The 24905-nt window shown below is 41.2% G+C and overlaps 1 protein-coding gene across 13 annotated transcripts in view; it reads left to right on the plus strand.

The window, feature by feature from the left end:
• Nucleotides 1–24905, plus strand: part of ABI1 (abl interactor 1) — a 104177-nt gene that overhangs the window by 26573 nt on the left and 52699 nt on the right. For all 13 annotated transcript variants that reach the window (XM_005290907.5, XM_005290909.5, XM_005290903.5 and 10 more), the window contains exon 2: nt 7209–7376. In XM_005290907.5, the coding sequence (XP_005290964.1) occupies nt 7209–7376 (168 nt within the window). The remainder of the gene's footprint in view (nt 1–7208; nt 7377–24905) is intronic.

A 24905-nucleotide genomic window follows, 5' to 3' on the forward strand; every position in this document is an offset into this window, starting at 1 on the left:
TTCTTCTTTCTTCTTTCTTTCTCTCTCTCTCTTGTCCTTGTATCGTATCATTGCTGCTATTTGTGTGTGGGACCAGGATCTATGGGACCAGAGAAGGCGGGTGAGGCTGTCAAAGTCCAGCTATGACCGACCTATTGGAGCTAGGTTGGGACTTGCTTTTTGGTCCTGTCAGGCCACCAACTTATGCCATACTAAACTGGCTTTCCTGAAGGAGGCCCTTGCTGTCAAAGCTTAGGCCCAAATCTCAGCCCTCTTGAATTCGCTGGCAAAATCCCTTGTGACATCAGTGGGACCAGAATTTTGGTCCATAATCTAGAGTGAACAGATGAGTCAGAAAAGGGGCGGAAGACTCTGAAGCATTGATCTGATCATTTCATTTATTAGGAAGTATAAATTGTATTCTGTAACTTTCCAAAAAGGCTAAGTGATAGAGGGAAGTGAATAAAAGTGAGTGAAATTACATAAAATCTGGTATATTGACCATTCTTTGTTCCTGTTAGACTAGAGGTTGCAGCTAAGTAGTACTGTGTGATGAAGACCGATTACTTTAGTCAGTTTACATGTGACTTTGCCTTTAACTGGTTGATGCAAAGCAGGTAGTTTTATAAAGCTATCCACAAAGCTAAAAAAATACCCTTGCATTTTCTTTCAGCAAATACAAATTTGGCACATTGTATTAACTTTACAGCAAAACCATATAAAACTCATATACATCGTACAGCATTCCTATAAATCAGAGTGTAAAGAGGGTTTAGGCTCTTGACTAGAACACTAAACAACTGACAAGTTACTGGGCACTGAATGATTAATGTCTCTGTATAACTTAGTGATTGGTCAACTAATGTAACCTTGCCATAAGCAGTTGTCCTGTTCTTTCTTTCTCTTCCCCCCCCCCCTTCTTCTTTAATTGAGGTTGCATACACTCCAATGGATAAAGATGAAAAATACGAAAGAGTACACATTGCTGGATGGGAAGCAAAATCCCCACTGTCTTTAAACTATCTGATATGAGCCAACTATTCCTTTCCAATGCTGCCACGCTTATTGAATCCTGCTGAGCTGCTGACTTCAGCCAAATTAAATCAACTGTTCTTGGGGGAGTGCTTCCTCTTGCTGCAAGTAGTGCCTCTATTTAGTCATTCCTTATTTATGGTAGAGAGATGATGTGACAGCAGCCTCTAAGTTTTTTGTTCATAAGGAAACTGGTAGCATTTTGAATGAACTGAAATGCGGAGAAGTGAGAGACTGGGTCTTGAGAAGATAGTGAAGGCATGTGTGATGTTACACCCCATATTCTTCATGGAAATATGGCTATGATATGGATGTGACATAACGGAGATGTACTTTATGCAAGATAGATCTTAAGATATCATTGGAAAGTTTATAATTTACTGAATGCGTTTATCCAATTTTTATGCATGTATTATTTTTGTATCTGAAGCTGTGATTATTGACCATGTCTCTGTATTTTAAATATGCTATGTAGGATGAGACCAAACAATGTTAGTGGCTTATTGAAGAAATGCACACAAGCAGGAACTGGGTGCAATAGACACCTCTCAGATAGCGTTATACAATGGGAACTGTTTGACCCAGTTCATAGCAAGTGGGGGGGAAGATATAAAAGAGGGACAATGACATGAGGTTGCTTGACTCTTCCCACAACAACACACCCCAAAACACCTGAGGAACAAAGACTGAACTGAGAGAAGTGATGGTCCCAGGCTAAGATCTTTAGCCTGTATATGAAAATCTGGGAAAGCCAAGGCAACTTGTGCCTTAAGAATCTGCCAGCCTGTTTATCCCTCAGGGTGAGAATTTGCTAATTTGTATCCTACTTACCTAGTGTGTCAAGCTTAGTTTGCGTTCTTGGTTTCATTTGCTTAGTAATCTGCTTTGTTTTGTCTGCTGTCCCTTGAACCACTTAAAATCTGCCTTTGATTGTTAAAATTTGTTTATTAAGCCCAGTTTATGTAACTTCTATGGGGGGCATGGAAGTCGTGCACATCTCTCTTCACATTGAGGAAGAGGGTGGATTTTTATGAGCTTGCACTGTATAGAAAATAGTATTATTTTGGGTTTATCTTCCAAAAGGGGTGTGCACCTGAGTACTGAGGGAGTCCTCTCACACAGAGCTGACTTCAGTCTGTGGCTGCAGCAGGTGTGTTTGCGTGTACGTGCTGCAAGAAGCCAGAGAGCCTAGTTCAGCAAAGCAGGGAGAGGGAACCCAGGCTGGTTGAGTAGGAGAGGCTCAGTGAAATCCCAATACATCAAGTGGCATCCCAGAAGGGGTGTCCAACTAGTCACAGCATGCACTAGAGTGTTTTTGCAGTAAAAGTGAATGAATGTATTTCTGAGATGCTGTAGAGGGTCACCTGGCAGGATTGGGAGAAAGGTTGGCTGTGTAAAGAATGCATGCCTAAAATTGTCTCAAGGTTGTGAGCTGGAGTAGCTAGGAAGATGGTGAGAATCAGATGAAATGGCGAAAGTTGGGAGAGGAGATGGTTAGAATACTGCAGAGACATTCCTATGGAAAGATGTCTGTATATAGATGGTAATCCATAGAAGAATCGTTTGTTCTCTCAGCTGTGTGTGCATAAAAGAGAGTGAATAATGGACAGATTCCCCAACTCAGCCAGATAATAAGGAATCACTGAATATGCTCCATCTCCTACTCTGGCAGTGATTTAGGTGGAGTTCATTGTGAAATCATCATAATGTAGTAAGATCACTGCAAATCTGAAAGTGATTCAGGGAACTTTGCAGTCTTGCCAAAAACCAGTCCATGAAGTGGTAGGAAATCTAAGCTGCACACTGGCTTAAATATATTTTTTTCACAACTTCTTGAAGCTTCATACCCAATTTCTGCAGAAGCAAAAAGCCAAGTTGGCATTCCACTTTAGTTAGGCAGCTGTTAAGGTTACAGCAGATGTACAGGTCAAAGCCACTTTTAAAATGGGATGCTTTTTTGGGGAAACTTTTACTGAAAATGTTAGTGGGGGTTGGTTTTTGTGTTGGGGTGTGTGGTTTGTTTTGTTTATTTATTTCTGGAATTAGACAATTCAATGAAAAGCTTCAACTTTTCAGTTCTCCTCCTCTTCCCCCTTCCCCCCCCCCCCCCATCAGCTCTAATACAACTGGGGAAGCATTGGTCTGTTTGAAATTTAATATAGACCACAAAGAAGTGACTCCCTTCTTCTCACCTGTTTTCTCGATATTTAGTAGTAATACATTCATAATGTCTTAAAAATCATTCTTGATGACTTGCAGTGAACCCCTACTGAAGCTATAAATATCTTTGGTATGTTTGCCAAATCTGCCTGAACCTGGTTCAAGGGGTTGAAAAATCATCTGAGCAATTGTTCCTACCTAATGGTTTACAGGAGGCCATTGGATCAAATCTTGATTCTATTGAAATCAGTGGGAATTTTCCTGTAGAACTTAATGGAACCAGGATCTGGCTCTTATTTCAAAAACTGTTCTGTTGTGTGGGGGGAAATGCACATGTATTGCACTCCTTTTAAAGGAAAGTGAGACTTTTGACATTGAAAACACCACTGCCTGGTATTAGAGCATCCGCTCAAGGAGAGGACGAATAGAGTAATGGTTCTAGAAGACCAGAGCTCTGTTCCTGCTCTGATTTCAGTGTGTGAACTTGGACAAGTTGGCCTGTGCATCCATGTCACCCCCTGTACAATTGGTAGAATACTTCCTACCACATAGGGGAGTTACAAGGCATGAATATAGGTGGAAATCCTCTGAAAAATGCTGTAAGTACCAAGTACTATCAATCTTGGTGCCATGACAAAGCTACAAAAAAGCTATGTTGTTTAACTCCATTATAATAAGTCTTTTGTAACGGAAAACAAATCTGATCCTCCTTGCCTCAAAAACCCTAAAAAAGGTGGCAGGCATATCTGTTTTTTTGAATCTGTATTAGGAGACTTATACCACTAGCTCCCAGTTGTGTAATGCACAAGCCTAAATGTCACGTTAGCTTTAACCCAAACAATTACAGAAAGAGCAAAGAGAAATTTCCCTGTTTGTTTTACTAGTGACGCTTTTGAGAATTGTACTAACCAAATTCTGTTGGGGTAACTGACCCTTGGTGCTATATATTTTCCTCAGAAAGGCTGTTTTATATAATCATGATGATGAACAATTTTTTTGTTCAAATGACTAAAATGTCTGAGTCAAATAACTGAAAGGTGGGGATCAGACATTTTGTCAAATGACTCCAGTTGCTTGCTGAAATTGCCAGAGAAATAAAAGGTTTTCGTTTTCTCCTCCCTCCCCCCCACCATTTGACAGCACTCAATCTCTCATCTAGTTACTGCAAGTGTTGGCTTTGTAGCATGTTCTTATTGCCTGATTCTCCAGTCCATAGTCACACACAACTCCTCAATAAGTGTCATGTTTCGGTAAGGACTGCCAGAGGAGGCCATACTTGGAATCGTTGAGGTGCGAGTTGTGCTGACTGGATTCATCCTGGCTGTTTCTACTACATTAAACCTGTCGCTTGAAATTTATCACTGTGGCTGCCACTCCACCATTGGCAGAAGTGTTAGGAACCTGTTGGCTTTTTAACTACTGTGTTTAATCCTGCTGACAGCATGTATAGATAGCACAGTGGTTTAAAATAATGGTAACCTGTCTATATTGCCAATCTTGCTATCACCAGTGGTTGAACCAGTGATAGCAACTCTGGTTCAAACATAGAAAACATTCAGTATCCCTGATGGCTGACCAATAGCATTGTTTGTTTTAGTTAAGACTCTTGGTGGAATTTTGAAAATTTCTTGGCTTCTGTCAAAACATGCTATGGACGATGATGGTGGTCTACCCTTTACTATTAACCGTTTTGATTAGATTAGACTTCATTCTTTTTGCTGCTTTGTTGCAGAGTGTCCTCTACTTCAGAGTCTGTCTTTAATTCCCCACCACATCCCTTTCATGGAGGATGGCATGCCCCCAGTCACTGCTAATGCTTTCTATTAAACCATTGCTAGAAATTAATTTTAATATAAATAAGTATTTAATGTAAAAAAGGGTTGACTTCTCTGACACCATCCTTAATAGTATCATCACTCCTGAATATTAAACAAAAATGTGGAGGCAAAAGAGTTAATGATGCAAGATTTTAAGAATGATACTTAAGCAAGCCGAAGTCAGGAAATGCAGGGCTGAGGTGGAGAACAAACTGAACTCAGATTCCCTGATTTTTGCTATGCTTAATTTAAACTTACTATTGCAAGGAATAGTAGAAAAACTATTTCTTTTCTCCTTTATTTTCTCCTTTATTTTCAACTTCTTTAAAGAATAACAAACAAACAAAAAAAAGGGGGGGGCAGCGGGAGGAGAGAAGAGAAGAAATCCAGAATTGAAAGGAAGGGTTTAGAATAGAAACCTTTCCCCAAAAGCGAGTGTAGCTGTTGTGATTCGGTGCTCTATAAATCAATAAAATACAAAGAAACTTGCATTTGCAGTAGGTCATCCTTCTGATGAGACTTCATTCCTTCCCTGCACATTTCACTTTGTCAGTAGAAAATAATTCCTCCTTTTGGGAGGGACCAGGTAGGCATGAATTGCTGCTCTGAAGGGGGATTAGGGGACTAATCTCAGTTTGGCTTTGAACCTCACCCTATTGAGGTGTGGTGTAGGGAAAATTCACAGCTCTGCTTCCCATATTGCTTGTATACAACACACTTGAAAAGGCAAATGTCACTGTAAGTGCATCATTGTGCTTGTGTTGTCTCTCTTCTCCCTTCACGCCCCAATGTTTAGTTTGGGAAGTGAGCGTTAAGGTGGGTGGTGGTGGAGGAGGCAGTTACCACAGGTAACCGGTGAAGATTGTCATGGGGAGGGAGGGAGAAGCAGCAAAAGTGTAACTGCAGTAGCCACTGGGATACTTGACACTTCTTGTTTCCTTGCAGGGAGAAGTCTGAGGGAGATCTTTTATTGTTTTGGACCAGGGGTGGGCGAACTTTTTTTTTTTTATTTTTGGGCCCGAGGGCCACATCTGGGTATGGTGATTGTATGGCGGACCATGAATGCTCACAAAATTGGGGTTGGGATGCAGGAGGAGGTGAGGGCTCCGGCTGGGGTTGCAGGCTCTGGAGTGGGGCTGGGAATAAGGAGTTTGGGGTGCAGGAGCATGCTCTGGGCTGAGACCAAGGGGTTCAGAGGGCAGGAGGGAGATAAGGGCTGGGGTTGGGCATGGGAGGAGGTTAGGGGTGCAGGCTCCGGTTGGTGCTTACCTCAAGCAGTGGCATGGTCCCTCCCCACCTGGGAGGCACAGCCAGGTGGCTCTGCACACTGTCCTGTCCACAGGCACTGCCCCTGCAGCTCCCATTGGCTGCAGTTCATGTAGGAGCCAGAAGGGGGATATGCTTCTGCTTCTGGGAGCCATGTGGAGTGGGGCAAGCCCCCGACCCCACTTCCTGGCTGGAGCACAAGAGCAAGGCAAGCCCCAGACCCTGCTCCCCAGCGAGAACTCAAGGGCCAGATCACGACGTCTCATGTGCTGTATGTGGCCCACAGGCATAGTTTGCCCATCTGTTTTAGACCCTCTACCCCCTCCACATATGTATGACTCTTTCCTTAGTTTGGGACTGCTTCCCCAGCTGAAGGAAGGTTTATCAAATCCTCATTGGAGCAGGAATAATTTCACAAAGGCTCTTGGATGCAGGAGCCTTATGTATGCATGTCCTCCTGACACTCGGCGTTCTCTCCTCCCCCACTGTGGAATAAGCAGCCAACACAGCTGTAGAGTTGGCTTCATAGTAAAAATTTGTGCACTGGGGGACACCCAATTGTGGGAAAATGCTTTTCCCTTTTTTAATTGGCTTGGGTACTGTGAAGAGAAGCTGGATTTCACTTGTCAGAGGAATTGGAAGCTTCTCTCTGGAAGCGAAAGATAGGCGGGTTACAAAAGCCCTGCTCCAGAGAATTGATAGTAGTCATGTCTCAACTTAGAGAATCGTTTCTTAGCATAGAACATTTTTACTTAAACAAAACCATCATATGTTTTTAGAGCCTTAGTGGTTTTTTTTTTCTCTTCATGTAAGTTCTTGCTTGATGTAGATTTGTTTGTGCAGTCAGAGCAGTTACTCAATCAGGCCTTTTGGGTGAATGAAATTCTAAAAGTAATGTTTTGTACTCCTCTCTTCTGGCCTTACAAAAATGACATCTTGTTTGTTGTTTTTCAGGCTCCCGATAAAAGGAAAGCATTAGAAGAGACCAAAGCATACACAACCCAGTCTCTTGCTAGTGTTGCTTATCAGATCAATGCACTGGCCAACAATGTACTCCAACTGCTGGACATTCAAGCATCCCAGCTGCGGAGAATGGAGTCCTCCATCAACCATATCTCCCAGGTAACCTTATACATAAGGAATTGAAATGCCACAAAAAACTACTACTTTGGGGAACAGCATCTAAAAACTTTCCTGGGGTTTAAGGAAACTTGCACTTGGGTGGGTCTTCATCTTAGCAAAAGTAATAATGTTATCTGAGAGTCTTGTAATTTTTCCTCTAGTAATGATTCTATTTGTTCTGCCTCTGTAAATAATGGTTCTAAAGGTTGAGAGTTGGGTAATTATAGGTTTTTTTATTATTTTTAATAATCCTTAACTTCATTATTAACTCCACAGAAAAACTTTAAAGTTTTAAAAAGCAATGTTTCAACTCTAGCTTATGATATCTGCTAAAATAGTAAAATACATAATTAAGCTAGCTTTCGTTCTCTGGACTCTGAAGAGAAGACTTCAGTCACTGAAGCTTCTAATCTTCAGGTTTTAAATGGGGAAATAGGGTGAGTCTCCTATTCTAGAGCAAAACCGAAAGAAACAACGCTAAAATATTTATTAGTAGCAAGCCAATATTGTCTCATGTTCCTGTTGCTATGATACTATTAGCCTCTGCTGGAAGGAGTCTCATTCGTATCCCAGCATTAACTTATTCATGTAATCAAATACAGTTAACTCAAATATGGGATTTGGGTTGTGCCTTCGCCATGACTTTGGGACTCTCCATAAATTACATAACACATTTTTTGGTGATTTCCAAGACCAACCCATCTCCTTTTAACATTTTGTAACATTGAAACACACAAAATGAAGCACCCACCAACCCCCTTTATTTAATTTATGGACTGTCCATTTCAGTCTCCTCTTGCCTAACTGCTTCCCTCGGTTTCTTCCCACATCTTTTCTTCACTCTCCCTGCCACCTTTGTATATCTTGCTGAGGATCCAACTTCTTGTTGCTAGTTGGTGGGAGCAATTTGCAGTTGCCACCGTTGGAATGGCTATTTGGCAAATATGGTCACGAGGAGGAAAAACAGAAGAGCATTTCTAAATGTGGAGTATTCCTGCAAGTGAGGAGTGTTTGAAAGGTGTGGGGGAGTACTCTGAGCTCCTAGTTTTGGGTTACTTCAGCAGCAGGATTAGCGAACCTGCTGTTCAATCAGCTGAAAATGATTAATTGATCCAATATTAGAAATATTCAAATATTCTCCTCCCCCCCCGCCCCCCAATCTTGAGCCTGCAAGAGGTGAAGGGTCCATGTGATGTGCATCTAAAGAGTAAGTGGGGGCTTGATAGGTGAGGCCATAGGGATGGTAGGAAAAAGCAGCACTATGCTGGGATTGTCAAGACAAAAGAGTTGGGTTTTGGGGATGACCAAGTGCAGGAGGGAGGATGGGGAGGGATAGCTCAGTGATTTGAGCATTGGCCTGCTAAACCAGGGTTGTGAGTTCAATCCTTGAGGGGGCCACTTAAGGATCTGGGGCAAAATCAGTACTTGGTCCTGCTAGTGAAGGCAGGGGGCTGGACTCAATGACCTTTCAAGGTCCCTTCCAGTTCTATGAGAGTTATATCTCCATATATTATATTATACTTGATAGTCTAATCAAACACTTCCAGTCCTTCAAAAAGGTCTGGTTCTTGGGAGTTAGTTCTTTACCCAGACTAGTTTACCCAGCTCTAATTTATGTATTCACTGCATAGCTTACCCAATAATAGAACTCTATGGAGTGAGAGAGCAAGGTCTTGTTCAAGTCAGACCTTTCCCATATACCAAATAAAAAAAACTTAATGTTTTTGGCAAAATGAATTTTGAAGGGGTCTCTTAAACTACTCAATACCTCTGTGTCTGTGGGGATTTTGAAACCCTTAGTTGGCCAAACATCCCATATTAGCTGTATATCTTCCTGACCACGTACTTGAGATCAGAACTTATTTCTTCTACTTAATCTCTTCCATCTCCCTCCTCCACCCTCCAATCAACTTCTGGTTGTATTGAGCTTACAAAATGGTGTGGCGATTGATTTAAAAATCTTCCAGCTGTGAAGGAGTTGAACTGTACACTGCTGGAGGTGATGGCACTTCATGGAATATGTAAATACACCTTGAAAATAAAAAGCCTTTCATAAAGTTGTTCTAAAACATTTGCTTGCTTTTAATATGTGTATTGTATGTTTTTTTTAATTTGGCAATATTAAAAAAGTATCTCCTAATTGTCATCCAGACAGCTAACTACTAGAAGTAAAATTGCTGTAGATATGTTTCTAGTTATATGAAGGATTTGGAAAGATATTTTTGGACCCTCAAATCTCACTTACCTCCAAAAAGAACTGAATGGGGAATAAAAATGTACTAACATTCTATCTCAACATTTTCTTTCACCACCATATACAGAATACCACACTTCCATAACTTTTGGACACTCATGTCATCTAGAGCAAAATACTGGTGTATAAGAAAAGCAGTTCCCAGTCAGTATTCGGAAATTTGTGATTAAACTGAAATTGTTGATCTCTTCTTGGTCCATTGATAGGACTAATAGTGTAAAAGCTAAAATATTTGATACTGGCACAAAAGGTGTAACCGTCTGCATTTTGAATTGAAGGCACTATTCTGAATGTATTGAGTCACCTGATACATGAACTGTTTGCTAAAGACTGTGAACAATCAGTGCTTTGTGGAGCTTTGTAAGAGTCTTTTTGCAAGATCTCTTGTAGTTTCCTTGGCTGTTGGGTCTTTCCTGAAACTAATCCCAATTATAAAGGAATCTTTTCAGACTCATTTTACAAAATTAAAACTAGATACCAATGATGCAAGTTTGTGTGTCTTTTTTTAAAGATTTTGTTCAAATTCAGTTCTTCAGTTATGTATTAAAAAAAACAAAACACCACACTGTGCAGTCCCTTACCGCCCATTTCAGAAACAGGTCTTTAGAATTTGTCTTCACTTGCCCCACTTGTATCACTCTCTTGAATATTTCCATTGAAGCAGATCAGATGTATGTATTTAAATTGGATAGTTTTCTAAATTTCCTTGGAAAGACAAGGACCAGAGCCAGGCTAGTGTACCTAGGGCATGTATTGTGAAAGCTTCTGCACACAGCTTTGCAAATGTACCTCAGTCTTTCTCGGCAGCACTTCAACTAGTTGTGCGCTTCTCTGGAGCATTGACAATCTGTAGCTTCATTTGTAAAAAAGGTATGGTTCTCTAGTGGTTCTGTTCTGTGGGCCAATCATCTCCCCCTCAGTCCCATACAATACAGTGACCATGTTCTTTTCCAGTCCAGTGCATGTTTCTGAACTTCTGTAGATCAGTTTGAATATTGGGGCTAGAGCATTATCGAAGTATCACCTGCCTCCTTCTAGACTTTTTGGGTTAAATGGCCTGTTGTGTAATCTTGACTTTAAAAGAATGGTTAAAGTATTAAAGCTACAGGTTTAAAATAAGCCTTAATAAAATATTATCCTGAGCGGTCTTCCCTGTAAGGTTTCAGAGTAGCAGCCGTGTTAGTCTGTATCCGCAAAAAGAACAGGAATACTTGTGGCACCTTAGAGACTAACAAATTGATTAGAGCATAAGCTTTCGTGGCCACGAAAGCTTATGCTCTAATACATTTGTTAGTCTCTAAGGTGCCACAAGCACTCCTGTTCTTTTTCCCTGTAAGGAAGATCTATAAGCGTAAAATGCACAGTTTAATAGAACAGCATCTCTGAAGAGCTGAGTTCTGCTCATGGAGAATTTGATCTTATTATGAAGCTTCAGTTCAACTTAAAGGCAAACCAAAAAGAGGGCTTTACACAAACAGATAAAAGCCATATTTGAGTGAGACTTGACAGGGCTTCTCAGAGGCTCTTCAGTGAGCTGCTTCACTGTTGCTTGTTCCACCTGACTATGGAGATGTGTTTATAGAGCTCTTTGTTTTAAACCTTGACACTTGCTTTGAGCTTTGCCACATTACTCCAGCCCTTCCATGCATGCTGAAGTAGTAATGCAAAGCTTCCATAGCATCTTTGGAGATGCTTGCAAAGCCCTTCCAATGCAAGGGAGTCTGCCATGATCACAGTACTAGGCACAGTGCTGGCCTGAGGATTTGGGGGAGGAATAGTGAGAAGACTTTTGGGACACACTTAACAAATTTACTTTTACATTTGTGGGTGTTTTTGTATCTTTAGGTCCCCATCCCACAGACTTTCTGCTGTAGAGGCAGAGTCCAGCTGCTATATTTCTCTCAACCTTTGATTGGTTTACTTTGGTTTATATTAGCCTTGAAAACATAAAACCATCTTCTCAAAGAAGAGTTAAAATTTACTCATCTTTAGAAATGAAAGTAGAGACTTTTTTCTTTTGTAGTTCTAGTTTTTCCCAAAAAATAACTGGGTCCCTTGGCTATGGGCTTTGGAGACCAAAGGGCAGCTCTCATTAAGGAAACACTTTATTAGTGAAATGCATTTAATTAAGATGCAGAACTTTCTACCATTGCATTTCCACAGTCAAGACCAGATGAATCTGGCTCTTGCTAAGAGTTGGGCTGACAGGGACATCCTTGTTTACTGTGTCAAAACTAACAAAACAAAACAAAAAATGCAGCTTATCAGAGCTCACATTTATGCAAGGGCAGCTGCAGTATTGGGCGTAGCAACTAGTTTTTTCCCACCCCTGAATATAAACAGTTTTAAAATGGCTCATTATTTAAATCAGTGCCTATTGAAGTGTAGAGGAAGAAATTGAGTCCCTTTCAAGAGAACGCATAGGGCCAAAAAATAAAATTAATTCAATGTACAAATTCTTCCCCTTGACTCTAAAGCTGACTTCAAATGTGTAGAGATGTGACAAAATGGAAACTTCTGACAATGTAATTCCCTGGGCTATGCAAGAAATAACTAGTAGGTCTTCTGATGGCATTAAAAATGTTGCAAGGTTTTAGAACTAGAAATTGAAGGCCTAGATTTAGTTTAAAAGAATAGTGCCTGTTAACCTCTATTTCATCATTTGTGTACTTGGCTTTTTACTCGTATATGGTGTTCAGACTCCTTCTGTTTTGTAATGTTGCCTAATTAAAGCCAGTAGCACTAATGGAACACACAGATGCTATTTTTTTTGTCTTAAGGCTTCTTCTCAGACTCTCAGCTGTTGGCTTGAGCTGTTCTGCAAATGATATAAATGCTTGGAGTTTGATTTTTCATTTTAATGTATGATTAGCCAGGATTAGCATGGACTTTAGGTTACAGGTAACTTCCCAAGAGGTTCCAGGACTTTAAGCCTACCCAAATGTCCAAAACCCCTCCAAGCAGTAGCAGATTAAGCATTGATCCATTGATTTGTGGATCCAAGTCTTGGCTGTTAAGGCAAAAAGCCCAGCTGAACTTAGTTTCTTAGACTCTGCTGGGAGTGTGCTGGAGAAGAGTGGAACAGTCCCATAGGAGATGGGAATTTGAGGTTGAGGGCTGGTTTTAGTTGTACTGTTGCTTCTTGTATGTTTGAATTAATATGATGTGTGTTATGTATTATTGGGTATGATCCATGGCACAGAACTAAATTTCAAACACCCAAAGCAACAAATGGTAGGAGGGCGGCGCATGTGACAGACCACCTGCTGCTGTAGCTGTGCTTACCACAAATAGCAATGCACACTACTTCTAAGACCCTTATCTGAGGAAAGAAGAAAGAACCACTTCCTCAGGCTCCAGCAGTGGTGGGCAGACTGATAAGCCACAGCTCTTCAGGCCACACTCTGAGGCTTTTGCCCTGGAACCTGACATTGGGCCAGGGTTACTTGCTGAAGGGGAAAGGATCTCACTTTACTCAAAATCTGTTTACCACTTTTTCTGGCTTTTACATGGAGCAAGGAAGGACGATGTTTCCTCCCCATCCCTGTGTTAATATAAATATGCTGGTATGACTGACTGAAATCAAACCAACAGCCTTTAGGTACACAAGCTTTCTCTATCCATTTATTTAACTAAAAGTAAAGTGAGGCGTTCTCCATTCTGGACAGCTTAATGATGTTGTGAGGATATTGGTGTCTGAGAATTATAAGGGCAAAATTGAATCTTGCCTCATTTTCCCCACCAAATGAGTAATGGTGGGATTGCATGCCAAGTCAAGAGATTCACAGTAGCTTCTCTAGTCTGAGGCACTGATTTCTATATCTGCAAGGGGTTATGACCAGACAGAGTATGAACATGGAAGCTAGTACATCACAGAGCCTTCCACGTTTCTCTACTGCAAACACGACTACCTCTATGGTTCCCTCTTGAATACCTCTAACTCAAGTCAACACGTTCTGTTCTATCTAGATTCTCCTATCCCACATGTCCAGTAAGAGTTGTATCACCAAGGACAGCACCTCTTTGCTTGACGTTCTCTTGGGCTAGTTGGACTGGGAGGGGGACAATGGGATGCAAACTTCGTCTATTGCTCCTGCACTGTTCGGGGAAAATCCAGTTTTTCTTAAAATCCCTCTCTGACACAGTAGTCACCATGCACATCTCTGAAACAGCATCCACTGACACTACAGATTGATGCCCAATTGGTGGATAACTGTTTTGGGTAGCTTCCACAGCACAATTGGTGCTGGCCTATCTGGTGAAAGTGTATTTGTATTATGGCAGAGAGATTTCTATCTATTGTCACATTGTTCCTTCCTTCTCCCACCCACCTCTCTCTCTAATTAGAGCATATTATGGGTTTGGTGACTGTTCCCACTAATGAAGTAATCTTGATGTTGTCACCTACTGAGATGCTATCCAGAACAGTGAGGGGTTGTCACTGCCTGCCTTGTAACCCTGGGTGCTTAATTTACTCTGTGCCTGTAGTGCTCTTGTCTGGATGCTCCCAGACAGCATATAAGCTTGCACTGGGTTAAACAACTCTGCTGGATTCACAGTTGCTGAGTCAGCCTGGCAAGATGACCCCCAACACTCCCAGTTATGAATTTTCCTCAAACCATGTGCTCTGCAATATCCAGCCCTCACTGGGAGTAAAATTTTTTAAAGATACAGTACCCAGCAGCTTTTCACATTAACTGCTGCGTTGATTTAAAGTAAATGTTCACTCCAATGGGTTGGTTTAGATGAAAAGAAAAAAGTTTCCTAGGATTTTAAGTGTGTTCAGGTATAAAGAATGAAATTAGAAATGGTTATAAGCAAATAAAAGTGGAAAGTGCTTTCTAGACACTAAGACTTACCTTTAAACCAAGACAGTAGTTTTATTAAGATTCTCATCACGCTGCTTTACAGCAAGATGGCTGCCTAGCCCCTCTGCTCAGGATTTCCCATAAAGTCCAAAGTATTCCGTTCCTGTGTCATTTTAAGTGATGGATAACATGGGGTTCTTTGCTCCTCTTTTTTTACTCCTGAGGGCATTCTGCACCAAAAAACTCAAAGTTGTGCACATGGTATTTTAAAACTTTGCAAAATTCTGCAGATTTTATTTGTGAAATAAATGTGGAGGCTCCAGCATGGCACTGGGGAGCACAAGCCACTGGCTACATAGAGGTGGGCGATCACTTGCAGCTCCCTCCCGCCCCAGGACACGGAGTCAGTGATGAGGCTGCATCCAACTCTGACACAGTGCAAGGACTGGGCCTGCCCCAGAAACATCCTAGGGCCCTGCCACTCCATGCCAGGTGTGGGCAGGCAGGCTCAGCAAGGCAGGATCCAAGTGTGGAGGGGCTTAATGAGGGTGATCCAGGTAGGGGCTCAGAGGGGTCTGTGTGGGGCAATCTGAGTGCAAGAGTGAGTGTGTGTGTGGGGGGGAGATCTGGATGCACAAGGGGGTTCTGGGTGCAGAGCTTCTTGCAGCTGTGGGAGAAATCAGGGGGTGGGTCTGACCCGGCCCCATATGCTGTGCAAGAGAAGAGGAAGTCCCATCCTCCCCAGCTGAGACTAGCAGCTGAGCCTGGTGCAGGGTGGGAGCCACCAGCAAGGTCTTCCCCAGTCCCACCCCATAGTAATTTATCTCTTTGCTGGCTGTCCTGGACACCTGAAACATACTGCTGGAGAGGGTTGCGATAACCACTCTTATGGTTTCCCTGTGATGTTGTGAGGATATTGGTGTGTGAGAATTATAAGGGCAAAATTGAATCTTGCCTATTTTTCCCCACCATTTTTCTGCAGGGGACATAAATTCTGCGCATGCGTAGTGGTGCAGAATTCCCCCAGAAATATCTTTTATAGTCTAATGAATGTTTGACACAGATTCTTCGGAAAGTTTTACACTCCCCACCCGCACCCCTCCCAAAGTAAAGTTCATTCAAGCTGTGAGGAAGGCGGCATGGAGCTTCCTGGTGAAGGAAGTTCCATGCTAGCTTCTTCCCCTGTAGGTGTTTTCAGGAACCAGATCAATTTGCATTTTGGCAGTCTCCTCCCCTTGCCATGATGGGAGTGGTTGTCTCCTCCCCTTTTTATGTAAACTGCATTCCCATTGTCTCTTAATGTACCTTGGAAATACCTGCCACATGGCGGCAGAACTGCATTCCTTTGCTTATAGCCGGGTAACTTCACTCCTGCCTGGCAGACACACTTTAACATAATTTTCAATATGTTTGTATTTCTGAATTTGTCCTCCATGCAGTAATAGTAACTATCGGTAAATTGTTAGCTTTCTGTTGATATTTTAGTTGACCCCTTTTTAAAGAGAGGTTATGGCATTAGTGAGCTGGGGTACACTGAACTGGTCAGGCCTGCTGAAACTTATTATTAGATACCAGTGAGTTCCTTGCCATGCTATGATACAGCAGAAGGTTACATACACAGGTTTGACCATTATACCTGTTTCTCCACTGAAGAGGTATAAGCTTTTGACGTATTTCATATTAAATTCAAAAGGATGATTTTAGGAAACCAAAGATTCCAAAGCCAGAAGCCCACTACCATGAGAATTGCTTTGAAAGGGTTTTAGCTGGTAGGTTTTGTGCAGCAAATGAATTTAAAGATTCCATAAACACCTTAATCTTTAATGAAAATATCTCATCTTTAGAAAACCACAAAAATTGAATCTCATAAACATGCTTTTAAGTCAAGATTACACTCTTCAGTTAGTTACTCTTTCTTTTCATGTATCTGATTTAGCTGTTGCTCAAAATTAATTTCCCTTCTTCAAGTCTTTAAACAAGTGCTTTTCAAATTGGAACATTGTAAACACCACTAGCTTTATAGTGGCATGTGTCTTTTTTTTAAAAAACTTTATAAATGGTTGTGATCTGGGATAGAGGAGGAAGGAAATGCTAGGTACCAAGTGAGTGAAATGAGAACTTACCCAGTGTGCTATTGGACTTTTTAACAAATAGTCACACTATACCATGCAGTTAATCAGAGGAGCACTAGATCTTGTGCTAACTACAATAGTCTTATGTTTACACCAGTCATTTAGGGAGGGAAAGAAACCATTGTGAAGCAGTCAACACTTCTGCATTACTATATCATCCAAAATGACCACTCTTCATGACCTGTTACTCAAACAAGTGAACGAATGCTATCATATACTTGTGGTCTGAGATGTTAAGTAGTAAGGAAGTATATGCAGGGATTTCTATTTGCACAATTCAAAAGAGAATTCTTTAGTGCATCCTGCAGGCTAGTTATATGTGGATAAGAAATTTTTTTCTGAGAATTTGGACTATACTAAAGAAATCTGTTACTATTGAGGTAATATGACAGGCATCATGATTTCTACAAGATTCCTCACCTCAGTCCCTGGAAAAATCATGGAGCAGGTCCTCAAGGAAACCATTTTAAAGCACTTGGAGAGGAAGGTGACTAGAAACAGTCAACATGGATTCACCAAGGGCAAGTCATGCCTGACCAGCTTGATTGCCTTCTATGATGAGATAACTGGCTCTGTGGATATGGGGAAAGCAGTTGACGTGATATATCTTTACTTTAGTAAAGCTTTTGATACGATGTCCCACAGTATTCTTGCCAGCAAGTTAAAAAAGTATAGATTGGATGAATGGACTATAAGGTGGACAGAAAGCTGGCTAGATTGTCGGGCTCAACAGGTAGTGATCAATGGCTCGATGTCTAGTTGACAGCCAATATCCAGTGGCGTGCCCCAGGGGTTGGTCCTGGGAACGTTTTTGTTCAGCATCTTTATTAATGATCTGGATGATGGGCTGGCTTGCACCCCCAGCAAGTTCGCGGATGACACTAAGCTGGGGGGAGAGGTAGAGACGCTGGAAGGTAGGGATAGAGTCCAGAGCAATCTAGACAAACTGGAGGATTGGGCCAAAAGAAATCTGAGGTTTAACAAGGATAAGTGCAGTGTCCTGCACTTAAGATGGAAGAATCTCATGCACCACTACAGGCTGGCGACCACTTGGCTAAGCAGTAGTTCTGCAGAAAAGGACCTGGGGATTACCGTGGATGAGAAGCTGGAGATGAGTCAGCAGTGTGCCCTTGTTGCCAAGAAGGCTAACGGCCTATTGGGCTGCATTAGTAGGAGCATTGCCAGCAGATCAAGGGAATTGATTATTCCTCTCTATTTGGCCCTGGTGAGGCCACATCTGGAATATCATGTCCAGTTTTGGGGCCCCCACCACAGAAAGGATGTGGACAAATTGGAGAGTCCAGTGGAGGGCAACAAAAATGATCAGGGGGCTGGGGCACATGACTTACGAGGAAAGGCTGAGGGAACTGGGCTTGTTTAGTCTGCAGATGAGAAGAGTGAGGGGGGGATTTGATAGCAGCCTTCAACTACCCAACAGGGGGTGTTCCAAAGAGGATGGAGCTTGGCTGTTCTCAATCGTGGTAGATGACAGAACAAGGAGCAATGATCTCAAGTTGCATGGGAGGAGGTCTAGGTTGGATATTGGGAAACACTATTTCACTAGGAGGGTGGTGAAGCATTGGAATGGGTTACCTAGGGAGGTGGTGGAATCTCCATCCTTAGAGGTTTTTAAGGCCTGGCTTGGATGATTTAGTTGGTGTTGGTCCTGCTTTGAGCAGGGGGTTGGACTAGATGACCCCCTAAGGTCTCTTCCAACCCTAATCTTCTATGATTCTATGAAAAGAAATCTGCGTGTTTTCCAAGGTTGCCTGTATCTCATCTCATATATATTCATATATAGATTATACTGCTGTCTGAATTTTTTTCTTTGTCAGTGAGTGTCATTACATAGTTTATAAAATCAAACTGTCCTTGTACAATAGTTCATTATATATGAACTCATCAGGTATAAACTTATATCACATGCTAGCCCCATTCTGCACAAAAAGTTTCTGGTGAATTTACTATTCATGAAATCCAAAAATATAAAGAAGCTTAAGGTAAATAGGGCAGAACTGGGCCAACTAATCTTTTGTCACTACTGATGATGTTTTGATATAATCTTGAGCAGAGGTTCTTAAACTTAATTGCATCGTGACCCCCTTCTGACAACAAAAATTACTACACACTCCAGGTGGGGGGTGCCGAAGCCCAAGAGCTTCAGCCCCAGGCAGTGGGCCTGTAACCTGAGCCCCGCAACCCAGGATTGAAGCCCTCAGACTTGGACTTCCGCCATGGGTGGTGGGGTTCAGGCTTTGGCTTCAGCCCTGGGCCCCAACAAGTCTAACACCGGCCCTTGTGACACCATTAAAACAGGGTCTCTGAAGAGCTGAGTTCTGCTCCTGTTATCTGAATCCCAATTTTACAAAGGTTTAGGCAGTCCTCCGAGACCTGCATAAAATTGGGTTGATGCATTAGATTAAAATTTTTTGAAAGCTGAAATAGGAAACTATATATCTGAACTGGATATTAATTACTTGAGCCAAGTGAACTATTCATAGCTAGTATATTTGCATTAACTCTTTTCTTTTGGCACATTGCAAACACTTATGAATAAATCTTTATGCAAACATTTTTTTTAAAGTGATATCACTGTCACTTGCTATTCATTGTGGTGTAATACAATTGGTTGCCTAACACATGATATTGGTGTCTGCTTACAGATGAGATGTATGCAGTGTTTTTGTAGCCATGTCTATCCCAAGATATTAGAGAGACAAAGTGGGTGAGGTATTATCTGTTGTTGGTACGTTGGTCCAATAAGATACATCACCCACGCTGATCGAGTCCTATCCTTTAAAATAGGAGGAAAATGCAATGCTCCTTCTGATGTGAAGTTGCACAAACATTTACAGAAAGCAGAGGTCTTGCAAACATTCACATGGCTTGGACAAACAAATAGAAAAGATCACAAACTCAGATACAGTGAATTTGCAGATCTTATTCAAATGGATGGGTGAACATTTCCCCCCTATTCCTTTGATAGTATTTGCTTAGCTCTCATTATGGTACTTCTTAAAAGCCAATGCTGAATTGCCAAATGCACTAGTGTTTACTCTGTGTGGATTAAATGTGTGTTACGTATTGCTGGCTGACTGTACACAACCTGCAGTTCAAAAATGGAGTGACCTTGTTTGCAAAGGCAAAGAATTGAAACAGTAAGTAGAAGAGACCAGAGAAGTTTGCAGAGCTTGCCTTTTATATTCCATTAATTGAGCCCAGACATGCTCCATAGTTATCTCTTATGAAAGTGTCTTACTTTTTTTTAATTGGGCTTGCATAAATTTAATATAAGGGTCTTTCACTCTTTTCTGAGCAGTCTGATCAACTGCCTTGGAAAATAGTGTCTTCTATGACTTGTGGGGATTCTTTAACTTTTTTGTTGGATTTCAGTGTTGTACAGATTTGCACATCATCTATACATGAGTTTTAGTGACGCATAATAATGTAGAAATATATTGGCTCCTTTAAAATGTCACTGTGCAGCACTTGTGTCTAGAATACCCCCAATACTAGGAATATTTTCAACAGGGACACACGGTTTCCTCATTTGCTTTTAATAGTTCATGGTTCAGTTTTGCCAAAGCTTCCTTGTAGCATTCATTTAGCTTTGCCTAAGTGTCTTAACCAGTTTGCTTGTCTTTCCAGCAGGTAACTTTTACCGATCCATACTTGGTGCCAAGCAGAGAAGTAAGGTTTAGGTGTCTTCAGCATGCATATTCTACAAGGATGTGTCAGTGTGACTTTCTCTTCTTTATCATTAGACTGGTCGTTTAACAATTAGTATTATTTTGGAAACCAAGGTTTATGCAAACTACAAAAGACAATTTTTCCAAAGACTAGTGACTGTCCACTTCTGGCACACTCCCTTCTACTTGACTCTTCTAAGGATTCAAATTCCTCTCTCCAGTGGGCACCTGAGGGTGAGGGAGAGGTTTTAGTCCTCATGGAAATGTGTGCACCCTTAAAAAATTATTAGATTTACACTTGAACCCATCTTCAGACTTACTCAGTTCCCCATCACTCTTAGAGATTAGCTATTTCATCATAAACACAGGCCAGATACATTTTAAGTAATACACTGGGATAACAGGGTTACCACCTGGACAGCCTTCTCTTCATGCTTCTCCACCTAGGTGTATCTGCAGGATTTTCAGTGGCAGTTTTCTTTCACTTGATAACAAGGATGGAGTGTTACAATATAGACACAGTTACATAGGATATTGTTTTAGAATACTTGATTGTGAGAGTCAATGTGGTAGGGGATTGGATTCTAGCTCTTGGGCCAGCAATGACTAGAGCAGCTGGTGAAGGAACACATTGTTATGGTCAAAAAGTGATTCTGGTAATCTGAAAACCGTGTCCAGGTCTTAGCTGGAAGAAAGATTGGCTCTGTGTAGGATGTGTTGTATGCAGGCAGTGCTGCTGAGGTATGGTGACCATATTTCCCTATGCTGAATGAGACACCTAGTAAAATGACTCGTATTCGAGCAAGTTCAACGGCAATCCCCAGAACTATGCAGTACAAACATTCAAATTAACCTCAAGTTGCCTGTTTAAAAAAAAAAAAAGTTGGAACACCTGCAGGCGGGCTTAAATATGGGACTGTCCCTTAAAAAATGGGAAGTCTGATCACCCTCTGCTGAGGTAAATGGAGATGTATAGTGAATGTAATGGGAGATTTCTGTATTTTATTTTGGGTGGGTGGGGGAAATCAAGATTTATGGGAATGACTTATGAAAGTGTTTGAAGGTGGCAGTAGAACTTCCCTAACTACTCTTAAGTTTCTATTACCAAGTGTTTGCAAATTAGAATGGCAGTGGAAAACTTAAAAAAGACTTAATGACAAAAACCAACCCTACTAGACTCTGATGTAGTATTGCATGTGCACCCGTGATCCAGCTGGCCCTCTCCATATTTCTTCCACTTTTCTTGTAATCTAGCCTATAGAGTGGGTCTGCGTGACCCAGTCCAAGGTAGTAACTGCTGCCTTGTGAAATGAGTTTTTGAGGCACTGTTAATTGCTCTTACTTTAACTATACTTTTTTTTTTTTTTTTGGTGCAATTTTTTTTATACATAACGCTGTGCAAGTGGAGTTTTTAGGAGTGGTTTGAAATAGATGAGGGTAGAGAAGTGAAACAGGTTTTGGAAGGTTATTCCAAGCACCCAGGCCTGAAAAAGGCACAGACTCTTCCATGAGCCAAGAAGAAAGAAGGGGTATGGAGGAATATAGGGCTGGCATTACTGGTAGAGTGGAGAAGATGAGGGTTGGGGTGGGATACTCAAAAGCAGACCAGGTCAGAAAGAGAGACTGGTTTATGCTTTATAGGATCCTGAAAGCAAGGCAAGAAGTTTAAAATAAATATGCAGTACAGCATGGAGCCAGTGAAGTGACATGCATGAGGAGATTTTAGCTGAAGTGTTTGGCTTGACTGGAGAGGGCTGGGGTTAGTATTGCAAAGACCTTGTGGGAAGAAGATGCAGCAGTTTAGGTGGCCAAGGCATGGACAAAGAATTTGGCTGTTAGGGATTGAGAGGAAAGGGTGAATTTTGTGAAGGCAGAAGCAGCACGGCTTAGTTACAGCCCAATTGTAGGAGGAGTCTAAATACCCTGAGTGTATGAGTTTAGGCCACCTAATGGAGAAGGAGGGTACTGCAGTGGCTTGGCTTGGCTGTTTAGAATAATTTAAATTCCTATTTTTAATTCACTGGGTTTAGTGAAACCTCTATATTGAAAACCTTTACAAATTGAGAACTTCTAATAGTTAAGGATTGTCTCACCCTTTCCATAACCTTGCTACCAGGCACCAATATTGCAAGCCTCCAGAGACAAGAGATTTAATCAGTCAGAAGTTCAGAACCAATTATATTTGCATATGACAAGTTTTCTTAAGTGACCCATTGTGGCCACATTACTCATGCAAACCTGGGTGGTCTTGCAGATATTCTGGTATGCAGAAAACATGTTTAATTTCCTAACCAAGCTTTGAAGATTAACTTTTCTTTACATCTTAATATACTTTTTAAACTAGGGGACTGAAACTAGAGAATTTGTAATGGAGATAATAGAATCTTTCATCTTAAAATATCTGGTTCATTTACACCTCAATAAGCTGCAAAAGATACTCTGATGGTTGTTTGGATGGCTTCCATAACATGAGTTGATGTGAGTACACTCCCTAATGCAGGACCTATCACAAAAACCATCTCCAAATCTATTAATATGCATCCCTGCTGGCAATCTCAACAGAGAAGCCAACAATTCAATAGACATAGTGGGTATGTCTACACAGCAACTAGAGGCTCACAGCTGGCCTGTGCCAGCCAACTCGGGCTCATGGGGCTCAGGCTGAGGGGCTGTTTCATTGCAGTGTAGCTTCTGGGCTTGGGCGGGAGCCTGTGCTCTAGGACCCTGTGAGGTGGGAGGGTCTCAGGGCTTGGGCTGGAGCCCAGTTCCAGCACATCTCCGCAGCCTGAAACCGCCCCGCAGCCTGAGCCCCTGGCACGGGCCATTTGCGGGTGTCTAGTTGCTATGTAGACATACCCAGAAACAACACACACTCATCCCTAAAGGCAATCCTTACAATTTCAAGCTCCGGTTACATTGGCCGGGCATTATAGGAGACTTCGAATTGCTTCTGCCTGTGCTATACCTGTTCCATGTGTGACTGGGGGACTTTTCCCCGAGAGCTGTCTCTCCAGGACCCCTCACAACACTACATTTTATTTTATTTTATTTATTTATTTGAATTACAGAATTTATGAACAATTGTGTAGATAACAAATTAGAACTGATTAAAATACTGTATGTAATGATGCAATCAAAACTATTGTAATGATACCATGCACTGTTGCATCACAAGGGTATAATGCTTTACTGTCACTGTTCAAAGTGGCGGAGAAGACTGGCTGCTGTATAGTATTCATAGTTCATTTCTTATTTATTACTTTAAAAAAATGAAAACCAACCTTTTAAAAAAGCTGACTATTAAATCTTATTTCTCTGAACATTCTGGCTCTTCATCTTTGCAGCTCAGTGCTGGTTCTTTCTCTCAAGCTCTTTCAGAAAAAGTTCAGTGAAACTTGTACTCAATCTATTTCCTAAGTTTTTGAGCACGTTTCCTTTTCAAGCACCTGCAGTGCTTTTGCAGTTGCACATGTTCATTTTCTGTGAAGTTAATTTTTAGCATCCAAAATATTTTTATAGGACAGACTTTTGCTATCACAATGAAAGCAGAAGAAAGTTTGGACTCATTAAAGAAACAATCTCAGAAGCCTTATCTATCCTTAAATTTCTCCTGAGTGAATTGCAAACAATGAAAATTAGATTCTCATGTTTTATTTAATTAAAATATTTTTCTATTGATACTATACTGCCAGTTAGACTGTCATGCTAAGCCTCTTATAAAGGCTGAAATTGCTCATGTTAAATCTCTGACCAGGCATGATTTTAAAAAGAAGCTTGGGGGTGGGGGGGAACCTCTTGGCTGTTTTTGAGTTAATAAAATGTGAGAAATCCCCTTGTACAAAGACAAACGTTCATTTCTGAGCAAAGAGCTTATGAAAGGAAAAAATGTGGTACTTCATGTACCTTGCCACTTTTTTAAAATCTTCCTAGAATGTGGCTGTCAAAATATCAGTGGACATCCTCATCCAACTTGCAGATCGCATCCCTGGTGGACTGTTGGCGACTTTCTGCTCCATCCTGCTTCCTATAATTTCCATTTGAATCTTGAACACTTTTTTAATGTGTGTCCAGCAAAGGTGAAATGAGTGTACAGTCTAATTTCAGAACCCTGAAACATTTGAATATCCAATCAGGATTTTGACTATGTGCTATCAAATGCATTGGTAACATTTCCTTGTTTTACTTCATTGTTTTTTCCTTAAACAGAAGTAACTTAGAGTATTATGATTAATCTTAAATGCATTGAAGTAAAGACTTTCAAAGTCCTGGTTCCCACAGCAATGGTAACTCTGAATTTTCCAACTTTTAGTGCTTAAATTTCAAACATGATATTTGGTCAGCAAAGACTGTCTTTTCTGTTAATATTTTATATGGAGTAACAATCACAAATCAAAACTACATTAGCAGTTAATACCAGTTATACAGATTCCCCAAAGAACCCCAATTAAACAAAACTGTTAATCAGAATATCCACCAGTCTCACTATGTGAAGTTTTTCCTCCTAACAAATCTTATTTATCAGAACCTTGTTTTCAGTGAGGGGTAGGGGTGAAACAAAGAAAAGTTAGCATGGGTGGCTTCCATATAGCATAAAACTGGAGTTAGCAAAATGTCAGATCTGCTCATCATAAATTATTGTGCTTGAT

This window comes from Chrysemys picta, chromosome 2 (genome assembly GCF_011386835.1).
Source record: "Chrysemys picta bellii isolate R12L10 chromosome 2, ASM1138683v2, whole genome shotgun sequence".
NCBI classification, from domain to species: Eukaryota; Metazoa; Chordata; order Testudines; family Emydidae; genus Chrysemys; species Chrysemys picta.